The 24603-nt window shown below is 34.4% G+C and overlaps 3 protein-coding genes across 6 annotated transcripts; all 3 read right to left on the bottom strand.

Moving 5' to 3' along the window:
- Nucleotides 1-5039: 5039 nt before the first annotated feature.
- LOC129804173 (uncharacterized) lies at nucleotides 5040-9008 on the bottom strand. Its single transcript, XM_055851249.1, has 3 exons — nucleotides 8437-9008; nucleotides 5453-5745; nucleotides 5040-5386 (listed from the first exon to the last, which is right to left on the bottom strand). The coding sequence occupies exons 1-3, from the start codon at nucleotides 8909-8911 to the stop codon at nucleotides 5129-5131; spliced, it is 1026 nt and encodes a 341-aa protein (XP_055707224.1). The 5' UTR covers nucleotides 8912-9008; the 3' UTR covers nucleotides 5040-5128.
- A 584-nt stretch (nucleotides 9009-9592) lies between these two features.
- LOC129804174 (uncharacterized) lies at nucleotides 9593-18368 on the bottom strand. 4 transcript variants are annotated; one of them, XM_055851251.1, is made up of 6 exons: nucleotides 17847-18368; nucleotides 17560-17769; nucleotides 17109-17334; nucleotides 11543-12067; nucleotides 9906-10198; nucleotides 9593-9843 (listed from the first exon to the last, which is right to left on the bottom strand). In XM_055851251.1, the coding sequence occupies exons 4-6, from the start codon at nucleotides 12030-12032 to the stop codon at nucleotides 9697-9699; spliced, it is 930 nt and encodes a 309-aa protein (XP_055707226.1). In that variant the 5' UTR covers nucleotides 12033-12067; nucleotides 17109-17334; nucleotides 17560-17769; nucleotides 17847-18368; the 3' UTR covers nucleotides 9593-9696. The 4 variants fall into 4 exon arrangements, with proteins under 4 accessions (XP_055707226.1, XP_055707227.1, XP_055707229.1 ...); XM_055851252.1 differs by having other exon boundaries at nucleotides 18139-18368; XM_055851254.1 differs by lacking the exon at nucleotides 17560-17769 and having other exon boundaries at nucleotides 18139-18368.
- A 3023-nt stretch (nucleotides 18369-21391) lies between these two features.
- LOC129804176 (transcription factor ces-2-like) lies at nucleotides 21392-22326 on the bottom strand. The gene is made up of 2 exons (XM_055851256.1): nucleotides 21796-22326; nucleotides 21392-21727 (listed from the first exon to the last, which is right to left on the bottom strand). Exons 1-2 carry the CDS (start codon nucleotides 22291-22293, stop codon nucleotides 21581-21583), a joined length of 645 nt encoding a protein of 214 aa, XP_055707231.1. The 5' UTR covers nucleotides 22294-22326; the 3' UTR covers nucleotides 21392-21580.
- Nucleotides 22327-24603: the final 2277 nt, after the last annotated feature.

Below are 24603 nucleotides of genomic sequence, written 5' to 3'. Positions count from 1 at the left end.
AGTATTGTTTGTTGATGAATTTCTTCTAAACAGTTGAATCTTTTTGCTTTGACTCTTTACCTCCGCGCGAAATTCGTTCTACAGCAGAGGGCCAATTTTTGAAATTCTCACTCGCACCCGCGAGCTCTTTAGTGGCCGAGAGAACTTGACTCGCACACCCCGGAAATTCTTCAGTACGTGCAACGACTACTTTCTGTTATAAAGAAGTCGTTACAGAAGGATTTGAATTTACGGGGTGTGCGAGTGGATTTCTCTCGGCCACTAAAGAGCTCGCGGGTGCGAGTGAGAATTTCAAAAATTGGGCCTCAGATTCGTTCAAAAGAAATCGCCTGTGGGTATGCAAATTTTCTAAATGCATAGAGCAATTTTGCGCGTTTTTTGCGGCCTCGAAAATCCCAGGACTGAGTCAGTGAAAAGTAATTCAGTGAAGTGTTTCTTTTTTGTGAATAAATTGCAGATTTTCCCGGGAAGTCCTTTAGTGGATCGGTTTGTGGGAAAGAATGAACGACTTATTTCGGGACAGAGGGAGTATACAGGGAAGAGTGTAGTGATAGTAGTGATAATATATGCGTGATTACAAAAGTGTCCCAAGTGCCTTTAAATGTTTTTGAATAAGAAAAACAAGCACTTTTTTGTGGGCTTTTCGGGAGTGAAAAATTAAAGTAAAGTTAGAAGAACTCGGCGCGAATTTCTCCACTTCCACGCCCTCCTACTAATTAGAAGAGGCTCTTAATAGTATTTTGTGGTCTCCGGAAGGCATGAGTCGCAAATGTGAAAGCCAGTGCAATCAAGTTTATTATTATGTGCACAAAAAGGTGCCTCTGGAGATCGCTGTTGAGCCCAATTAAGGAGGAGTAGAATCAGATTCATCGGGAGCTGTTGGTGGGAATTCCCCAGCATCTCCAGTGAGGATCTTCAGAAGGCCTGGTGAGTCCCGAAAAATTCTGTTTATCCTTGATAAATAAGTGTGTTCTCTTAAAGAATTCCTCTGAAAATTTCGAATCAATTTTCCGGGAAACTTAATGCTCTTTTTCTTTCTTGCAGACTCCAGTGGCAGTGGCAGATGATCAACCAGGCCCGAGGTAAGTGAGAAAAATCTTATTCAACTCTCCATCCAGTCAGGGGAAAAGTAGTTTTACTATAAAGAAAATGCTTTTGATCATTCTACACTACATTCTTTGGCACGGTCTCTTCAGTGAGAAATTTATTTAATTAATGAATAATATTTTTTAACTTGGATTAAGAATTTTAGCAATTACCTACTCTTCTTACATAAAGAGGTTCCATAAGTGCTCTGTAATACACTCTTAGAAAAAATTAGTTCGTACAAGCTCATATGCAGTTATTAGAACTATAAAATATAGTAAATATAGACCCAACTATATATTTAGTTTGAGTAACTAAATGAAATAGTTGACCACAGTTAGTTAAAGTATCCTTTTCATTTAGTTATCACAACTAAATCAAAATAGTAATGGGTACTATAACATATTAGTTCCAATTACTAAATAAATGGGGTTGATACCCATCTTATTGGCTGTAATAACTATATTATATTAGTTGTGGTTACTATATAGCATTCATTGTGATGCATATTTCTTATTAGTTGCTTAAAATTCGAAAGAGCTTCAACGCATTACTAAAATAAAAACCACTCTTTACTATTGGAAAAGTAGTCATAACTTTATGAAAATATAGGCCCATCTATTTACATTGGTTGTGAGAACTAAAAGGAATTAGTGACCAATATTAGTTGGGATAATGATTTCATTTAATTAACACTAGCAAATATAATTGTATGAAAGCATTATGAAATAATTGCCGCAACTTATCCACGTAAATATTGTCTTATATTCTCACTACTAATAAATTTATTATGAGTATAATGTTTTAAGAATATAAGAACTATTTTAAATAGATTTGATAATAATCGTCCGAACAACTAATTTTCATTAGTAATCACGTCTAAACTTTTCTAAGAGTGTACTGCAAAATGATGGTATTAGTTTGCCAGTCCAGTGAAAAATGAAAACCATTGCAATTAATATCATCTTGTTATTTATTGATCTTGAATACTAAATACAAATTGACTAACCACTACATAAGGTAAAGTGCCCTGCCCTCGAGTCGACCGGTTCCTCGACTCGACCGGTTTTCAATATTTGAATGTTTTAATGATGAATTTCTATAAAATTATCACTAATTCGTATTTATTTATGGAATAATTGACCTATTAATGTTAGATCATATGCCAAATATTAGTGCAAATATAAATAAATTGAATAAATAACTCTACCGGTCGAATTGAGGGCACTTTACCTTACTTGTGAAATAACTTTAAATTGAAAATCGAGTTAAAGTTTCTGCATTTGACCATAATATTTGTGTTAAAATGAAATTTTATTGATATAAAATAGAATTTCAAAATTTTAAATAATGCTCAAATATAGTGAAAAATAAAAGGAAAAATTAAGGAGTTTTATGATCCATAGGGGAAGTTAGGCATGGTTCGCACGTTTTCTCGAAGTCCATTTTTAAGATTTTTTTCTGACTAAACTGTGAAATGGACAGTAGATTACGCTACACCAAAAATTCTCTGGTCTTTTGGGTTTCTATATGTGTCTGATTTATTTCCACAAAATCTCTGATTTTTCCTGGACAGGAAAATGAAAAAAGTATGCCGATTTGTGCGAACCTTGCCTGTGGAGCCAAGGTTCAACCTATGGTGGTATAGGTTCGTCATTGCATATTTTCCTGGAAAAGCTCTTCCTCCCAATTAAATATTTTTTACCGATTGCTAGATTAAAGAACCATGAATCCGCGAAAATCATCATATCACTAAAAGACTTTCCCTAAAGCAATTTTTCGCCATTTATCTGAAGCACTATTTTTCTTGCATTTGAATGTCGACAAATTGACTAAAATGTGAGGATTTCGAATGCGACAACATAAAAAATTTATCAGCTCAATTTTCTTGGTCTCTCTGAACCCTTTCGAGTATTTGGGAGTTTTTCGCCAGTAGGGAAAAACTTCCTTCGATGCAAAACATTATTACGTAAATATCTACCCACATTAACCCTTCATCCATTGGTGTAAGTGGTTTTTTCGGAAAATGAACTTAGTTGTAAGAAATCACACGAAATGTGCGCCATCAAAATTACCAATTTTGGGCCAATTTTCTATTTATGATTCTAGACCCTAGGAAATAAGGGTTAGACTGCTTATTTTTGTTCTAAAGATGTGTTTTATAATTACCTATATTATGGCTAAGAAATTAGGATTCATGTCTTTTCCAACAAAGAGAAAATTCGGATTGTTCGAAGGCTCGCGCGTGCGAAGCATACCAAACTTCCCCTATGGCATTTTAGTTTTTATTTAAAAGTGTCTACACATTGAGCACAATTTTCGTCAAAAATTGCTTTTTTGAAGGAAATTGGCTGCAGTGCTGTAGGCAGAAACGTCAAAATTCTGTCAAAAATGCAATTTTTGACAAAAATTGCTCCCAATGTGTAGAGGCCTTAAAGCTGTTTAAAAATCATTACAAATATTTTTTTTTTATTGTTACTGCTCGAACTTCACGGAGAAAGCAGTAATCCCTCGATTTTGAGTTATATATAAATATATATAAAAGTATATATATATATTTTTTTTGACTCCTTAACCCCCAAGGAGTCGTATTTTGGTAGAATTTATGAAATATGAAGTTTCGAGTTTTTTGGCGTCACGCTGTTTGTCCGTCTGTCTGTCCGACTATCTCCAGCTCTAGAGGCCAAACGGTTGGAGATAGAGACTTGAGACCTTCGGGGGACCCCCCCCCCCATAAGTCGACCCAAGGATCGTTAACATGCCCCTAATTTTCTCCCCACCCCTCTCCCTCCCCTCCAAACCAATGTTTTCTTGGTATTGCTCGAAAACGCGTCGTGAGATTTTTTTTCATTTTTGGATTTGTTTTAGAGATTTTCAGGCAGAATGTCCAGGCGGACATTTCGTCCTTAGACGAAAATACCGTTGAATCATTCCTAAAACCGGGTTTTCAAGGTCAAAGATTAAAAAGACACTAGAGAGCGCATTTGTCAAGCGAATGGGGTCATGTTCGAGCTCGTTGGAAAGATCTTGGCATTTTCGATAAAACTAAACAGGTTCCAATCGGTTTTGAATCGGTAATGAACCGGTTCATAACCGATAAATAATTTTTATACGAAATTCAATTAAATTGCTCCTGAGGTGAATGTTGGGAAATATTTTGAGTGATTTATAAGTCGGTTCAAATCGATTGTGAACCGGTAATGAACCGGTTATTTACCGATAAGTGATTTTTGTTCCAATATAATTTTAATTACTCTTCAAACTATTTTGTGGAATCTATTAAGTCATTTCTGAATCGATTCAAATCGGTTGAGTACCGGTAAACGGTAAATGATGCGAAAGTACTTTCGCGGTATAGCATCTAAGTCACAAGTTCGAGCATTTCGCAAAGCCTGGAACGCTTTGCTACTCCCTTTACTGTTTAGTGACCAAAAATGTACATCCCATTTTTTTTAATAATTGAGGATTTTCACAATTTTCTGTTTTTGACGTAAACTTATTACCGAAATTTCCACATTTGACTAGCAAATTTAGTTGGTTTGCCTACAATTAGCAATTGGTTGGTTTTACGCTTTAAACTGTTTTTAGAACTATGCAATTCGGTTAAGAAGTATAAAGAATTTTCCGAAAATGCTCTTTGATAGTATAATTGTGTAGGGGAAAGCGCGCTACCTTCGGACGATTTATGCTTCGCACAAATAATTTTTATCAATGTGTTAAAAATAAATTAGTGCAATGCCTCAAATTTTCAGAAAAGAGCTATGGGTGAAATCCATAAGGACCATAGAGAAAAAAAATGAATTGTGGGAAGCTTGAGTCGTCCGAAGGTAGCGCGCTTTCCCCTAACCAGAACCAATAAAAAAGAATTTCTTTCAAATTTTTCACCTTGACTAATGTATTCAATAATAAATTAGGTTTTGTGAAACTCTGGTAAATTTTTAACAAAACAAAAATACTTTGTCAACATTAACAATTTATTCAACAAAATTTTGATTTCTTTTGATCAAATCTCAGATTTTTTGTTTTTTTTACATGTTAAATTTTAGTTAAAAAATATTGGTACTAACTGGATGAGAACTAACAGAAGAAGTGTAATTCTTATGTTGCTTGTTGCTCCTGGTGTTGCTGTTGGTTCTGTGGTCGTTTCGCATGGTGTCCCTGTTGGCGTTTGTCCAGTTGTTTCTGTTGGCGGCTGTGTCGTTGAAACAGCGGGTTTTTCTGTTTCTGGTGCCTCGGTTGTTGTACTGGTTTCAATTATCTCAACTTTAATTGTATCTTTGGAAATTTTTTCCTCAATCAACTGAAAGAATTTTTTTTTTAATATTACTGTATCAGTTTTTGAAATAAAATATAAAGATTTATTTACAATGGCAGCAACGGTGGCTGTAGTTTTTCCAATGAAAAATGAACACAACGTCAAACGAACATTAGCTGCAAATGTTGTCATAGCAGTTTTCCAAGTAACGTTGTAGGATTGGCCCGGTATGTATTTATTTGATAGAACTAATTCTTCGTCTGTCTGATAGTACATATTTTTTGTAATATCACCTGTACTCCTAAATCCGAGAATCTCATAAATTGCATGAGCACCGAAATCTATATATGTTATCGCATCGTAGTGAATTGTCAATCGACCCGAAGAATCAGCAGTGAAAACACCTAAAAAAAATTATAAGATTAAAATTTCAAAGGTTTTTTTTTCTTATAGAAGTAATGTCAATAAGACGGCGATGGTCAAAAATTTCGAAATGGGAATTATTTTATCAAGATAAGTACATTAAAATAATAGAGAAGAATAGGAGAAGTATTTCAGGGTTCGCAAAACTCATATTCTTCCCATATTCCTTTAATGAATATGACTGATCTATGGCATCTAGGGGAAACTGGGGCACCACCAAACACGGGGTAACACCAAACACTAATTTTTATTACTACACTACTTGGACTATATCGACCATTTCTTCATTGGACAAGCATCCCTATTACGTCTATAAATTTCTTTAAGTCTTGTCCTCTGAATTCGAATATCTGATTAAAAAATCGCAGTGTTTGGTGCTACTCCGTGTTTCGTGGTGCCGTGCCTAGAGATGTGCGCCGAAATAATTTCGGCGGCGGCGGCTAACATTTAAAAATTGTCGGCGGCTGGCTGCGCGCCGGCGCGCCAGCTAAAGCAATCGGCTGCGGCTCAGCTCAAAATCAACAATTTTTGTTGTTGATTTTTAGTCCGTAAAAAGTGTCTCGTCGTTAAAGGGTTAATAAACCAGTATACATCCAAAAACGTACATGCAGAAAGATAATTCACGGAGAGTTCTATCTCATAAGTTCGAGCATTCCGCAAAGCAAGGGACGCTTTTCTAACTCTTTATTACTTATTTACCTTAAGAAGTCTATTTTAAAGATATTTTACAATTTTAGATTTTCTGAACCCCTATTTATCGTTTAATTGATTAAAAATAAAAAGTATTGATAATTTAATTTTTTATTATTAAAGAATTATTTAAGGACTTTATAATGACTTCTTTGAAGAATGGAAGCCACTAAAGGAAAAGTGAAAAACTGAGACCTTGGTATGAATTCCGAGATTCGTGAGTTACTCACATGAGAAATTCACGGTTCTGAGATCACCTTTAGTAAGTGTTTTGTAAAGCCTTCGTAAAAACTATACCGTGCTTTCTTAGGTGCTGTAGGAGTTTTACATGAAAACTTAACGAAACTCTTACAAAAGACGATTTAAAATCCGTGAGTTTCTTACGTGAAAAACTCACGAATCTCAGAATTCGTACCCCTTGTCTGTGAGTGTCCTATTACTGAGGCAATTGATTTTAGAGGGATATCTCAAATGATTGTACTTTAAAATGTTTTCAGTCTGAGGTAAAACACATTTTTGAGTTTGCCCAGAGCTTTCCGGTCCTGATGAAAACCAAAAAGCAGACCGCCTTGCAGAAAGTTAGTTTTTTTTCTAAAGATCATCATTAAAAAGTTTAATAATTGCTTTAAAAGTTCTCAAAAAAACTGCCCTACACTGACATCCTGCTGGACATCCGGAAACACATGAACTACACGATCCCTAAGAAATACTTTGGAAACACAATTAAGTAAAATAAATGGAAAAAATTATCCGGGAGAACGACCTTTATAATATGTTGCAGAATTCGTTGCAAAGAAAGAACTTTAATGATCTCTCATCTCTGAAGAAAATCCCCATCTCAGGATCGAAAACTGTGAGCAATATTTAGAAAATTTCTTAAAATATTAAACATCATTTCTTGTTTTAAAGCAAGACATTTTTCCTTATTACTGTCATTTTAAAAAATAAAATTGGAAAAATTTAAAGCAAATTAAATTTCGAAATTTCACGCGTGCTCCAACATTATGGGTGTTGCTAGTACAAAAATTCAGGTATTATTAAAAAAAAGGAATAAAATTAAATTTTTGAGTGATTCAGTCACAAAACGCCAAACGCCCAAATACTCAAAATGCCACTAAAATATGAACTGTGCGAAATATACATTGTACAGTAGAGTCTCTCAAATCTGAATCTCTCAAATTCGAACGCCGTTTGGATTCAAAAAGTCAATTGTGAGGTTATGTTAGAAAGTTCGTATTCTTGGTGAATGAAAATCGTATTTATGTGCTTCTTCCTGAATGTTTACATACATTATGGTCGTGTAAAATGAAAAGGAAATATGTTACCACTAAGACTTGCGAGAAAGTACGGGAATTTGATTCAAAGTACAATTTAATCTCACATCAATTTCGTTAGTTTTGAAAAAATCGTTCGAATTTGGGAGGTGAGAAATGTCAAAAATACCCCCCGAGCGTTCGAATTTAGGAGACTCTACTGTATTACATTTTGACCCAGGCTGTTCTCCTGCTGTTACTTACTGTGTTATCACACTTGCACATTAAAATTTTAATATGATTCACATTAATTGTCGCTGGTGAGAGTCCAAGCGTGTAATTTGTGTGTTTGAATCATTTTATATTCAAAATTGGATCTATTTGTTGTTAAAAAGGTAGACTTGATCCGCAAAATTTGATATAAATTGATTTATAGCATTAATGCGAAAAATTAATGAGATTTTCTCTTTAATTTTTCAATGTGAAAAATATTTATGGTTTAGGTAAATTTAAACTTATTTTTGCAGGCCAAGTCCACTTCTTTATCAATAAATAGAAAAATCCCAAATATTAAGTGACTCAAAGAAACAAATAATACATTTGGACGCTCACAAGCGACAATTAATGTGAATCACATTAAAATTTTAATGTGCAAGTGTGATAACGCCGTTATACACGTACACTATTTTTTTATTTAATAACAAATTATATATAATTAATTGGGCTTACCATGATGCGTTGGTGGATTCAATATAGGTTGTAATATCGGTTTGAAGTCCAAAACTTTAATGACTTTTTTAAGATGTTTTGGTACTAATTCTGCTATCATGTATTCTTTCTTACTGGGGCTGTGATGTGGAACAATTTCTTTTTTCTTCACATTAAGCATGGCATCTGTTGCATCATGGACATACATGAAGGATTCATTTTCAATATTTTGAAAGTCTTCGACTGAATTCTTATCGATTAAGATAAAAATATTGTTCTTCACACGATTCTTGCAATCTTCAACGTTCTTATTGGAAAGCAATGGCTTCATGGGCTCTCCATCATTCCCAACCAAAGTCTCCATTTCTACGTCACTATTACAATTGTTCCAGAGATCTACAATTCCATGAGGCGATATTTCTTCAGCCGTATAAGAATTTACACCGGCAACGTCTTTTATTAAGACAAGACCCAAGAGGATGACAAACTCCTTCATTTTAACCTATTTGAAATCTTTCAGTATTTCTATTCAAATCTGTGAAATTATAAAGTTTATAATTTTGAAGATGTTAAATTAGTGAAATATATAATTGCAAAACTAAAAAAAATGTTTGGAAGAACTTGCAAAAAACCCAATTTTAAACATTATTTGCAGGATCTACTAAAGCTTTTTCCACTTCACAGAAAAATTCCAATTGCACATTCTATATCTCATATTTTCACATATACCGTAATAAATTATAAATAAAATAACAAACTTTTTACTACGCAATAAAATATTCAATGAAATAATCAATTATATTTAGTAAAATTACCAATTTGTACGCCAATTTTAGAACGTTGAAGAAACAAGTTTGGAAATTAATAAAATCGAGATAGATTACTGTGATTTTACTAATTTTTTAAAATAATTATGAGTACCTACCTAAGAATTATAATAAAAGAAGTTTTCAAAACAACAAGATGAATTTTAGGATGAAAATGATAATTATGAAGTCCAACAGACTGAAAAGATCGATAAAACCAAGGTTTAAGCTTATTTTTTGAGGAAAGAGTGAGAACAAAAAGCATAACTTAGTAAAGAATTTTTGAAAAAAATGTAAATATAAGAAAATGTTGGATGGACTGTGATAACATCACAGGTTTGTGGAATGTGTACTGATTCATAAAAATATTATGTGCTGCTAATGGACTTTATTGTTTTTGCTCTGCTCATAAACAAACCCATATATTTAATTTGTGCTTTTTAATCTGCAGTGAGTTTTTATTCTGTTTCAAATTTTAATCTAGAAATTTTGATACTGCAGAAATAAGAGCTACAAGAGCTAGCAGAAGAGATGAAACAGCAATGTCATTTGATGCCCCAGAAAGATTTGTTAGAATACTTTCTACCCTAATTGTCTCATTGAGAATCTTCTCCTGCACAATCTGAAAAAAATATTTAAATAAATATGATCTGTCGTGTCGTTTGCTAATAAATATTTATTTACCATAGCAAAGACGTTTGCTGTATTGCCATTTGTGTAACATGTCCTCAACCTCAATCGAACTTCAGCTTCGTAGGGGATCATGACGGTATTCCAAGAAATGTTGTAGGTTCCTCCAGGTTTGTATTTATTTGGAAGAATAATTGGTTCCAATGTCGGGTAGTAGAGAGATTTTCTAATCTCATCAATGCTCCGTAGACCCAAAGTGTGAAATATCGTGTGAGCGTCAAAATCTATATATGTTGTCGTGTTGTGTTTAATTTTGAGTTGACCCGAAAGATCAGCTGTGAAAACATCTACAAATAAATTATATTTTAATTCGACTGAAACGTAGTTTTCAGCCCTATTCTTGTTTGTAACTTTTCAATTGGTTAATAACGTTAAGACAGCGACTAAATCATGCAGTGCTAAATGTTTTGTTGAGAAAATTCCGGTCAAAATCCCGAAAGCTTAATTTCCGAAAAGCAAAAATACCGAATAAGTCGAAATTCAAATGAGGGAAGGTTTTAGTATTTTAGTCAATTGCATTCAAAACCTGAATATGGAAATAGTAAGGAAAATAATATTAATATTCATAAAAAATGCATAATGCGTCTAATCCATAGGTGTGGAAGAACCGTTGAAACCGAATGTCAAAATAAGTTTGTTCTACAGTAGAGTCTCTCAAATCTGAATCTCTCAAATTCGAACGCCGTTTGGATTCAAAATATCAATTGTGAGGTTATGTTAAAAATTTCGTATTCTGGATGAATGAAAATTACATTCACGTGCTTGTTCCTGAATGTTTACAAACATTATGATCGTATAAAATGCAAAGGAAATATTTTACCACTAAGACTTGTGAGAAAATACGGGAATTTGATTCAAAGTACAATTTAATCTCACACAAATTTCGTTAGTTTTGAAAAAATCGTTCGAATTTGGGAGGTGAGAAATGTCAAAAATACCCCCCGAGCGTTCGAATTTAAGAGACTTTACTGTAGTAGCGTTTTGAGTTTGACCATCGACGTACATGTTTCATTTGACGTTTATTCGGTTTCAACGGTTCTTGCACGCCTCCCCAGCAACGAAAGTTCGCGGTTGGTACCAAGTACAAGAATACCTGAACAACTACCAGTCACCTTATGGAAATTTAACATAGCGTGACCCTTTGTAACTACAGTAGACTCTCGCTCAAGCGGCTCTTTCTCAATCGGGCGAAATTTTTTTTTGACAATTTTCACGTTTAATTATGAAAGTAATTTACTCAAATTCACTGTAGTTCTTCCTATTTTATCATGATTCTTTATAATTGAGCGCTTTTTGTGGAATTTACAAAGAATTTGACGCCCAAATCTATCGATAAACCGGATGACATTTTGCCCCAAATGCCCAATCTGAATCCCACGAAAATTGGCCGAGAACACTGTCGTTTCTGATGGTGAAATTTTCTGTGTTTTGGGAAATTATTCAAAAATAACACTTAGATAAACAAAATTTTCTATGCGTCTCTTTACAAAATTAATTTAGATCCATTCGGGATTTCGTCACTTCTGGATTTTGTCAGTAGTGATTTTGGCCCCCACAGGACACAAATACAAAAGTAAATTTTTAATTCATTCTAAAAAATTAACACAAGCTATTTATATTTATGGGCTTACCATGGTGTGTTGCTGGATTAAATACCGGTTCTAGTACCGGCTTGAGGTCCAAAATTTCTATGACGTATTGAAGATCTTCCAGTACTAACTCAACCACAACGTATTGGTTTTGGTTTCTAGATGGTATGACATAACGTTTCTGCACGTTAAGCATTGGATCTGATGTTTCATGGATATACATCAAGCACTCCTTTGGAAAATCTGCAAATTTGACTGCCGTCTTATCGATTATTAAAAAAAAGTTGTCCTGCAAACGATCCTCGCAGTGTTCATTATTCTTGAAAAGTAGTGCCTTCATAAACCTTCCAACATTTCCGACCAAAGTTTCCAGTTCTACTGCACTATTACACTTGTTCCAAAGATCATGAATCCCATTAGGAGAGATTTCTTGAGCTGTTTTCGAATTTACAGCAGCAAAACATTGTGAGAGCACAAGCACCAAAAGAATAGACACAATCTTAACAAATCTCTTCATCTTTTGCAGAAACATTTTTTTGTATACTGGTTTGGTATTTTTGTCCAAATCTGTGAGATATAAAAAGTAGAAATTCTTATATAACATCTTAAACTTAAATAATTAGGTATTGTTAGACTAATCGGTTCCGCGGCTAAAATCCCTGCCGATTTAATGAATCCCCAAAGACTGATTGGGTACGTAATGTGCCTTGTCACTTGGGGCTAGCTCTCTGAGAGTGGGGGGTGAAGGGTGTACGCGCATCTTTAAGAAAACCTATTAGTGAACATGCCTTACGATGAGCATTAGGGAGAGAGCTTATGTGCCTTACTATAGTGCGCTCTTACAGAATGTCAGGCGATCCTTAGCTAAGAGTACAACAACACATCCTTAACAAAGAGTAATCTTGTTGGGCCACCACTACCAGTTTTAAACCCAGCTTGAACTCGTGTCTTAAATGCTACATCCTGAAAATACTTTCGCATTACTTATCTACAATTAATAAAGTTCTTTAGCAGTTCAACCAGGAGCCTATCGACATTTCATTTTTCCATACGTTTTTGCATAGAGGCACTGAAGACTAATGGCAAGTTTTTTCCTAAAAATACATATTTCATAATGGTCGCCGAAAAAATACAGGAACTATGAGCAAATTTGTTTAATTCGCTTTGCAATTTCTGCAAAATTTTTACAAGGAAAAGTGACAAATAATCTTCACTTTTTATTAGGCTTGATGGGCCCCTGTCTAAACTCATAGAGAAAGATAGTCATTTACTATTTTAAATAGTCAGGGTGGGGAAGGCCAACAAAAGAAAAAAAAAGTTCATTGAAATCGGTTAATAAACATTATAGAGATAGAGTTCGGTTCATTTGGATATAGTAAGGGTCGGGGTACAGTGGGTTAGGGTAGAGACGGATGGGACCCATCGTTAGAAAGATCTTGATCTCAGATATAATATATACTAAAATTTTGTCAAGAAACACCAAAAATGCAGTCCGGTCAAGACATTTTTGGTTATAGCTCTGGTCAGGGAACATTGAGGGAGGAAATCTAGTTTTCGAAATATTCGAGATCGAATAATCGAAAATCGTTTTTTCGATTAATCGGACCTTCGATTAAATCGAATGAAATTAGTATGTCATAGGGCTTGTAGTACTTCACGAGAGTTTTCCAAAACACCAAAATTTTTCAAGTTCAGACAATCAGAACTGGAGATATAGCCATTTGAAAATTGAATTTTTGACCCATTCTAGCTCGGAAAGAAAATTTACCCTATCCTTGTAAGCAAAAACGTCAGAATTTTTTAAAAAAGGCCATTTTTGACGAAAATTTTTACTAGTGTGTAGACACCATTACCGGGAAAAGTGGCGAAAAAAGGTATTTTAAGTGTTTTCCTTTAGAAAGGTGTTTTCGGAGGGAAAGCTCCGTCGGGATGCGGCAACACTATTTGTGGAGTTTTTAATCCAAGATCAAAAGTTTAGGTTTAAGTGACACATTTATAACTTTAGAGGGCTTTAGTGTACAGTAGAGTTCCTCAAATTTGAACATTTGGGGGGTATAGATGACATTTCTCACTCCTCAAATTTGAACAATATTTTCAAAAATGTAACGGTATTCATATGAAATTCACTTTCCCTAAATTAAGATAAATAACTTTAGAGAACATATCAATGTAATTTATTGTGAAATAAATGGAATTTGTTGGGGAAATTACTATAATACGATAATATTGAAAAAAGACCAAATAAAAATTGTTCTACAGTAGACTCTCGCTCAATCGGTTCTTTTTCAATCGGGCGAAAAATTTAGTTGACAATTTTGACGTTTAATTATATGAAGCAAATTTGTTCAAATTCGCTGTTAGTTCCTCTTATTTTATCATGATTCTTTATAATTGTGCGCTTTTTGTGGAATTTACAATGACTTTGACGCCCAAATTGTATTGTATTGTATTTATTTTTCATTACCATTAATAACTTATAATAACTCATGTTAACCCCACCGTACCTTGCGGCCATCGCCGTCTTAGCGTTGTTGACCAACCTCCAGGGTAAAACGATGGAAAACCCCTTCATAGGTTGTATGGTCAGGTTTACACTTTTACAATATTATGAATGGAGTCTGTCCATGAGTGCCTTAATGGTAAGAAATGGGCCTAGCCATAATAGCTGTTTGACCACTGTGCACAACAAATTGTTGTAATTAAAAGAAGAAAAAAAAACAAGAAAAGAAATAAAATGCTAAGAAAAACTAAGAAATAAAATAAATCTATCGATAATTTGGATGACATTTTGCCCCATATACCCGATTGAGAGAGAGTATACTGTACTTCATAAACGCAAAACTTTCTTGACTTAACTCAAATTTTACATTTTGATCTCAACAGTCGTTTAAATTTGAGGAACTCGTCTGTATTAGGTGAGATTCTGAACAATCTCACCTACTACAATCCTAACAAAATTTCATGTCCTCCGATCGACCCCAAACTTTGCAAGAATGTGTTTGGACACTTCCTGATCACGAATATATCGCTCCTTGGAAATTACAAGGGGCCAACTCAATCTGAGCCATTTTTCAGGAGACAGCATGAAAGATTCAACTTTGTATAAATAATTATCTCAATTAAGTATGTTAATAAAAATAATTTAATTCGTCTCTATTTGTATGAGCGTTATTATAAATATCGAAACATACATATTTTTACCTTTCAAAATATGTTTTTCTATGAATTAGCTCTTTGTCATTCTAAATCTAAATGATGCGCAAATTTTCATGAAATTAGAATGACAAGGGATCAACTTGCTTGAGTTAGTCCCTTGTTTCACAAAAAATTGAACGATAAATCTATTTTGTGCCCCTTGATTTCAAACAAAACCGCGCAAGCAATCATAAAGAGTAAAATTTTGAAAAACTTTTCTAATAACGAAATTTATTGACTCATATCATCTGAAATATTAAATTCTCTGTCTTAGTGCATTAAAACCTCAAAATCGCCAAAAAGTGAGTTGGCCTCTTGTAATTTCCAAGGAGCGATATGGATGGCTAAAAACCGTTCCCGTCCGTCCGTCCGTCTGTCCGTCCGCTCTTTGGAGCTTAATAGCTTCCAAACTAAAAGAGATATTGACTTGCGATTTTCGGCAAAGGTTATATATCGTATGAAAATTGCAACTTGGTACATTGACGCCCAACCCAACCCCTCCTTCCGCCATTTTGAATACCCCTTTTTTTGTTTTCTCAATAGCTCCGCCCCTATGGAATCGATCGGGCTCAAATTTTGGTATGTTATAGCTGGGCCTTAGGGCCCCCCTGACACGAGCTATAAGGGTCCGAAAAATTTTTCTTAAAATGGCCATAACTCCGGTTCTAATTGTCAGAATTTAAAAAGTGAGGGCGTTTTGGAAAGCTCTCGTGAAATGCCACTTCCCCTTCTAACACCGCAAGTTCATAAAACTACCGCTAGTGGCGCTATTTTTAAAAAGAAGATTTTTCAATTTTCTAAGTTAAATAACTCAAAAATTGCTTTGTGCATCGGGCTGAAATTTTAGTATGTTGTAGCCGCTAATTATACCTATCAAGCAAAAAAAAATGCTTAAGTCGATCCATAACCCCTGACCCGAGCTATAAGGGCTCAAATTTCGAATGACCGGCCTTTATCTCCGATTCTAATTAACATTTTGAGCTAAATTTTTTTGTTTTTGGTTTCGTATCGATGAGCACTTCAGATGAAAGTTCAAAAAGTCACCACAGGTGGCGCTGCGATAGCGTCAAAATTCATCGAAATTCAAACTCATTTTTCTCAAAAACGGCCTTGTACAAGTTAATGAAATTTTAGATTGTTATAGACCAGTTCAGGATGTTTCCAAAAAGTGGCGCAAGTGCGCTGTGGTTATAATAGAGCTGTAGATATGAGGGGTCAAAGTTCACGAAATTAAAAAATCATATCTCCGGTTCTATGTGACTGATTTTGATGAGTGAGGGCCTTAACGAAATATCTCACAAAATTCTACAACTTCCTAGAACATTTGAACTTCGTAGGAGCAACACCAGGGGCGCTACAGTCGCAAACCCAATTTCAATATCACATAACCTCAATTATCTTGACACATGCTTAACCGATCTTGATGATTACGTCGACATAATTACATTTCGTCTATACATCATTTTCCGCTCAAACTACGCTATCTGTCCGATTTTGCCGTTTAATTGTGAAAAAAATGACTTTTCCCATAATAACGCTTTGAAACCACACAGATGTCAATTTAACTACTTCTACTCGACCAAGAGACTTAAAATAGGGTTTTAAATGGAAAGTCTCACACAATACAACAATTCTTTGATATAATTGAAGTTCATCAAATGAACACTTGGGGCGCTCTGGGCAAAAAAACGAGTTCAGAAACAAATAAACTCGAATATCTCGTTTTTTGAGTAATCAATGAGATCTATTTTGTGGAAAAATTATAGAGAACATTATGGTCTACATTTCACCCATATATCACTTTTCTATCACTTCATCCAAATCCTTGATACTTTGGCTTAAATACAAAATTTGTATAATTTCACGAATTTGATTCAAAATAACTGAATGGCGTCTCCCAACTTCAGCTCTTAATCGAATTTGCATGCATTCCGAGTTAGCTCACGTTAAGAATCTCACCCACATAAGCCGGTTAGGATTATCTGTCCTTTTCAATTTGCACTACTGTTGCGCAAAGCAAGCTGTATAGCAACGATAGCAGCCTTCCTGTGAATTTTATTTCGGTTCCCGCCAAACCCGAGTAGCCATTTTGATAACGTAGATAGTCTCACTTGTAACGTCGCTGATTTTAGTGATTCACCTTATAAGGAGGTGAAGGGGTGAAGTTAAAATGTAAAGATCTTGTTTCCATACAGCCAATATTCTAGTCTTATTTATAAGACAAAAAACATTGAACTTTATTTTTCATATTGTTTCATTTGATGGCAATTTGGACAGGGAAATGGCGAAATAGCGAGCTTTCACAGTTAAACGTTGTAAAGTACAATTCTTGTACCATATTCTTTGTCTTTCTTTCAAGACCCCAGGAAAATTTACAAGCTTTAAATTTAAATGAAGAAAATCAATAACTTACCAAAATCTTTGCTTGATTAACACTATTACACATGTGTCTTCTCTGTCTTCTAAAGTTTCCGTACGTCTCTTGACATCCAATCCACACAACCCACACAACTGTCTTCTCTGTCTAACTAAAGTTTTGACATCTGGAACCAAAACTAGACAATTTTCACCATAGATGAATGATTCACTATTCACCTATCTGTTATACTGAGCTTCATTCATATTATCCACTGTAAAGCCTGGAAAAGATAGAATAATAAATTTTTTCACAAAATTATTTAACTCTGAAGAATAAAGTAATATTTTATTAGTATTTATTCTAATTAGGTATTACCCATAAATAACATTAAAGAAATATGTATGAGGCACATACAAACTTCAACGAGAAAAGCTTTCATATTGTATTAAAACAACAAAAAACATTTTATAATTTTTGTGTTTTTGATTGAGAAAACTTTGTTCACCTCTTTGACCCAATACTTGGGTTTGGTAATAGCAGAAGCTTCTCAGATGTAGACCACATATCCATTTTAAAAACTCTATATTTCTGTGTGTGATCACTTGGAAAGTGTATCAAGAACATCCTTGATTCTTTATTCAACCATTCTCCCAAATAATCTGGCACGAAATCATCGTCATTTCAAACAACGAAATCATCGTTAATTTCTCAGAGGCTAAAAAAACAATATAAAGTACAAAATAATCATAATGAAAAAATAAGATTTTTTCAACTGAAAGGATTTTTATTTACTTTAATATAGTATATTTAAATATTTTGTAATTTCATGGCAATATTCGCAAAAACAAGTTCTATAGAAGAATTTGAAATACAATAACTTCCATTTTCACTTATGTACACTCATACAAAAATTATTGTTAAATTTTATCTTAAGAGTTTTCGACGTTCCACTTTATGTAATCTCATTTTTATAGTTCAACAACTTTGACGTTTAAGTTATAAAATTCGAAACTAAGAACAGTTACTATATCAATTTTCAAATTTCCAATGATTTATAAGAAATGTTTATAGAGATCATATTTACACAACTTCCTTTCTCACGCAGACAATTTGTTATTCACACATACACTATTTTTTTTATTCACAAGTAAATATTTTATCATGGCAAACATATTTTAATCCAGTTAGCAGTACATTTGGCAGAATTTATACTTCACAACGGGAACAAACTTCGGAACACTCTCGCTTTATCAACTTCAGCAAAGACATTTTGCACTGAATTCTCCTTATCAATTGATTTCAGAGAAATATCTCAAGTTATCGTGACGATTGATAAGAATTCTTATATAGGTTTTTTTCTTTATATGAGATTAAAAAAGGCATTGTGCGCTTTATCTCAAGTAACTCTCTAAGGATCGCATTTTATTTTATTGAGATTTGATTTAATTCAAGTGGAGTGCGGATTGATACAGTAAAAACGCTTTAATTAACACTAGAGAAAAAACATGTACAGTGCTGTCTCTCTACAGTAGAGCCTCGCTATAGGCCATATTTTGTTCCAGATTTGACACTTGGGTCGCACTATAGTCCATGTCATTGTTTAAAATTATCAACGACTTTTAGTATTGAAATTTCTCTACGACTTGCACTTTCTTTGCGATTATGGTATTTGTCCGCGCTCTCTTCATTATGGATCACAATTATCACAACTACTCAATAAAGTTTGCCAAAAACATTTAAATAATTATGACAACATTGCATGTTGCGTACTGAACAACATAACCTAACTTAAAATCAGTGTTTTGAAATCAACGATCGATAAATTGTGGACTATAAAACGATGGCCTATAACGAGGTTCTACTGTATATCGCTCCTTGGAAATTACAAGGGGCCAACTAATTTTCGGCCATTTTTCAGGAGACAGTATGAAAGATTCAACTTTGTGTAAATAAGTATCTCAATTTAATGACTGAACAAAAACAATTTTTTTTTCTATTTGTATGAGCACTAATATAAACATCGAAACTTTTATATTTTTACCTTTCAAAATACATATGTTTTTTAATGAGTTAGCTCCTTGTCGTTCTAAATGATGTGCAAATTTTTCTGAAATTAGAATGACAAGGGATCAACTTGCTTGAGTTAGTCCCCTGTTTCACAAAAATTTGAACGATATGAATATATTTTGTGTCCCTTTACTCCAAACAAAATTATGCAAGTAATCAAAGAGTTTAAAATTTTGAAAACTTTTCTAATAACGAAATTTAATGACTTAGGGTCGGAGGAACGTCTGTGCGATAGGGAACCCCTATTGACACTTTTGTCAAAATGTTAAAAATTATTTAATGTATCTAGTAAAATATAAGTAATATAACGTTTTTTTTTTGTAATATACCTTGTATTATAACCGGAGATGTTCAAATTTCATATCCCAAATGGTTGCAGATTTTCTGACGAATCCTGGTGCATGCTCTGACGAATTTCTGTAGATATTTTGCCGATTTTCTGTAGATTTTTCTACATTCCAGACTTTCCAGACATCAGAAAGATGGAATATTTTTCACTGAAGTTTGCAAAATTCAATAGACTTATTCTTGGTGATATCACAGTGTTTATATAAAATAAAGAATTCTGCGACGTCGTGTTATAAGTAGAGAATAGTGAAGTGAAAACTTTAAGCAGAGTGTCTACCTAAATTTCGTGTTCTTGTATCATTCCATGGGTGATTTTTAAGAGATTAGTATTTTTGCTCGCATCTTTTTAGTTATCTAAAATGTGTACTCGGTATTGCTTGTTAAGCAGAGCATACCATTTTGTTGATAAAATCTTGTTGATAAAATATTGTTGATAAATCAACAATATTTTTGTGAAGTAATGGAGGTTATGTAGATTTTCTAGGGAGAAATTCTGCCTAGAATCTGCAGATTTTCGCCAGAATTTCTGCCGAAAATCTACGGATTTTCTACGTAGAAATTCTGCCGAAAATCTACAGATTTTCTCTGAATGTACTAGAATATACCGTTACAATTCAAAAAACCTCCGAGTAAAATCGGCAGGTAGAGCACCCAAGAAGCAAAATAGCTGCCTTATAGAACCCAGTATAAAACTGTAATAATAAGATGAGTGTTTTTAGGGAGCAGCTTTTATTTAGTCCTCTTGACAGTATACGCAACCCGACTGACACTGCTTGTCATTACTTCATACATACATATACATGACAAAAACAAGTCTTTTAGTGCACTTTTAAAAGACTTAAGGTGAGAATTTTCTGTTGAAATTCCTATAGAAGCTCTTAAGATCCTTAAGAGTGGGCCACTTGACTTATAGTAATCTCTGTGTTGGAACCAAGAGCGTTATAAGCAAATAAAAGGATTTTTGGTTCTATAGTGCCTTACTTAAGGAATCCTACAAAACTATATTAAGAAAAAATTGCTTCTTGGGCAATGATTTGACGAGATTCCATCTTTTCAGACATATCTGTCTGGAAAGTCTGGAATGTAGAAAAATCTTCGTCTGTATTCGTCCGAATGTAGAAAAAAAAGGATTCGTCAGAAAATCTGCAAAAATTTCTGACGAATTTTGTCCCAAGCCCAAATAAAATTCGTAGGAATATCTACCGATTTATCGGCAGATTTTCAGCAGAAGTGTAGATATTTTCTGCAGAAATCTGAAAGATATCTGACGAAATTCTTTGACGGGAGAGGAGACAGCACTGTATTTCACAGGAGAATCAGACTTCAAGAGAGAGATAATGCTGTGACAGCATGTCAGTTCAAATTTTTAAAATAATTGAACATCTTTTCGAGGGTTGACATTATTGGAATCACACTGCATCTTACTTTTGGTAAATAAAAGAAATAAATTGAATCATATCAGCTTCAGAGCAACTAATAAACTTTGTTCGGACAAATTTATTTTACCCATATAACATCATTCTGTCAGTCCATCTGAATGCTAGAAATTTTGTTTAACTCTTTAAGGACGAGAGGGTCAAAAATTGGAGATTAGAAAAAAATTTCTTACCTTTTAGAGCCAGACATAATTTTAAACGACCGACCGTACGAAAAATTTTCTTTTTGGGTCACCGGTAACCCAATCGTACTTAAAAGAAGAAGAACAAAATTTCCGTTTATTTAAGAAATTTGACTCAAAAATAGGTATTTCATGGAATTTCACAACTTCAGTTCTAAATCAATTTTGCATGCATTACGAAATTGCTTATGTTAAGAATTTCATTTACAATAAGCTGATCTAGGTTTATCACTATCTTTTTCTTCGGTATTCTGAGCAAGAAAAGCACATTTCTTATCCAAATTAACATTTATTTAAGGCTTATTTTAACATTTAGTCTTATTGCACAAACCACTAAATTTTCGAGTACATTGGGTGTTAACTGTAATCATCTTTATAAATGTAATTCGTGCGATATTTGTGATAGAAGGGCGGGAAAATATATTCTCACTTGCGCAGCGTATTCAGTTAGACAGGAAGTAATAAGAATTCCCTCGAAGATTTCCTAAGGGTATCAGGTGGAAATTGTTGGAATCTGTGTCTGTGTTCCGGTGTTGGGACACACAATTTGCCTTAGGGTTGAAATTTCCTCGCGCAGAGCTAAGTTCTGTGCCCTTAGAATGGAATTTTCGTGTTCCAGAATTGCTGCACGGAATGCAATCTGCGAGGGTAATTAGGGAATAATCACACACTGATTGGATTTTATTTTGGGAAAATCACAATATTTACACGATCCTCTCTCAATTTTCTAGCATCCCGAGACTTCTTGGCTGCCTCGTTGTTCCTTTTCCTGCGTTCATAATATTTTTCGTCTTTCTGGTCATCGGGAATGGGGCGTTTTTCACCCCGTTGTCTTCGGCAAATTCCATGGGAGAGATTTGTGTCAGCACTGGATGAAGAGGCTTCGTAGATGCATTGGGTGTCCACAGGTGACGGTAGAGGACACTTTGAGGTGGAGGCAAGGATAATGGGAGGAACTCCCAGAGGAACTTCTTTTGCAGTGGATGTAGCAATTCCAGGATAGATGGTAAGTGGTAGGGATGATATTCTTCTCTCAGGGCAGATATCCTTAAGCACTGTTAAATTGTAGCACTGTGTTAGATCAGTCGGAGCAAAGATGCGATTGTAGGTCCGCAGGAAGTGAAGGGTATTGAAGGATAGAGGTTCCATGAGTGATCTCTGACCAAGATTTGGACTTCCATTGCACATTTTATCACCAAATATCATATTCACTCTCGCGTTCCAATTCCCCGAGCCATATTCCACAAGGGCTGAACACGAACTGAATTCCTTGTTTAGCCGAGTCGGCAGTTATATGCCCCAATCCATGCCGAATAATCCAACCAATCGGATTAGGGTGATTGAAATCGGTGTGAGGATGTTATTCTCCATCAACTTGGGGTATGGGATTCGTGTGCGCTGTTGCACACGAGGGTTGTACAACTCGAGGGCGTAACTAACTACCTTTCGTTACGATTTGATTCGAACAAATAACCACTCCCGCTCAATTAATCTCACGCTGACTTTTTACTTTGAGACTCTGGGCTTTTTGCGCGGTGTCTAAAAAGTTAATCTCTCTGACCTGACCCTTCCCATACTCCCAACTCCATATGGATGATCATTTGAACGATGACCTCTTGCTCCGTCCCATCCACAAATTTATCGCTCCTGATGGTCGTTAGATAATTGTATAGTCTTCCAGAATGGATTGGGACATGTGACAAAGTTCTCAGGGCCCGATTGTGACCAGGAAAGAAACAGTGTTTTGGTGAAATTAGTGGCGCAGGGATTGGATCTATTTGTGTGCTGGAGGGGTTATTAAGTAAACCTAGGTAATTTTCAATTGTAGCCACCACACTATTTGTATGTTTCCGATGCACCTGAATTATTTATGTGTCAATGTGGCCTCTCATTCTCAGTCATGTTCTCCTCAATCAACAGATTACAATGCTTGTTAGGTGAATTGAAACATACATGACCTCGATGTCTTTGTTGCACTGCATTCAGAAAGAACACCAAGTAATATTTAGACTTAGAGATTCATGATAGAGCTTTATTGCTATAAATATCTCTAGTTTTTAATTGTGAAATACGACTCATGGTTTAATGTTTTAGATTTAGATACAAAAATATTCGCCATTTTACTTCTCGAAGGAGTCGAACTCTGAAAATGTAAATATAAAATCAAGAAAACTCCATTTGTTTGTTTTCCGGTTTGTATATCACTGGCTTAGAGGTCAAACACTAAGAGATATCGACTTTCGGTCTTCGGTGACCCCCCCACATAAGTCTATATTTTCTAAAGGAATATTTCCTCATTTTTCTTCTCACATTCCTCCATCACCTCCCGTGTCCCAAAAACAATACTTTTTTGCGAAACCACCTTTACATAAAAACGGCTCCAATGATTTCTTTTATTTTCGAATATGTTTTGGAACTATTCTATGTGAATATTTCGTCCATAGAATCAATTATCGAGAAGTATTTGATATCGAACTTTCGAAGGTTAAAGTAAAATCAATTCGAATGGCCTCATTCTTAACCGATTTGCTTAAATTTGGAAAGTATAACGGAACTACCCAGCGAGCACCAAATGCTAATCGATTTCAATTCAGCTGAAATCACATGTATTTTCAGCTGAATTCTGCTAACCTTTAAACGAAAGTGGCTAAACAGTGCTATTTCCATATATTTGGTTAGCATTTTTTGTTCGAGAACTGCTGAAAGGTCAGTATACTTTTCTGATCGACTCAGCAAAAATATGCTGAAAACGCTACCTTGTTCAGCTAACTGTGCTCGCTGGGTAACTTACGAAAAAAAAACACTCAGAAAAATATTTCACGAAGAGCTTTACCACGTGAACCATGTTTCTGAAGTACCACTTTGTGTTGTTTATCTGTCTATTGGTCTGTCCAATCTCTTATAAACTGGACAAAATCTATAGACTAAACAGTTAGAGATGACAAAGCGGGGTCTTTATGAGCCCTCCATATATTATATAAGGGATTTGGCTTTCATATCCCTGCTAACTTTTATCTGTCCTTCTCTTGCTGAAACATTGTTTTTTATTGAATAACTCAAAAAACATAGTACGATTTATTTGATGTACGAATATTCCCTTAACAGCATCTACAAACTAGAGAAATTTATGTCCATATTGAAGAGTTTTTCTTACACAGGCGTAGGAAATTGGCTTCAATATGGACATAAATTTCTTTAGTGTGTATAGGCCATAAAACATTCATAATAAAGACATTTCAAAGTCAAATCTGAAAGATCCCAGAAAGCGTATTTGCGATAGATTTAGATTTCGTCAATTAAATCATTATTTATTATAATTTTATTTTTGCGATTTTATTATATATTGGTGCTTAGAATCTGCTTAGTTTCTTTTTATTAAACGCACTTGAGAAAGAGAAACATTTATAAAGCCTAAAAAAATATTTCAAATAATTTTTTGTAAGTGCCTTTAAGGCGTCTTCTATACGGGGGGATTTCGAAATGCACCCCACTGTGCTATGCACAGGTGAGTCTCGG

The sequence above is a fragment of the Phlebotomus papatasi genome, chromosome 2, assembly GCF_024763615.1.
Source record: "Phlebotomus papatasi isolate M1 chromosome 2, Ppap_2.1, whole genome shotgun sequence".
In the NCBI taxonomy this organism is placed as follows: domain Eukaryota; kingdom Metazoa; phylum Arthropoda; class Insecta; order Diptera; family Psychodidae; genus Phlebotomus; species Phlebotomus papatasi.
This window is presented reverse-complemented; position numbering and strand designations above follow the sequence as displayed.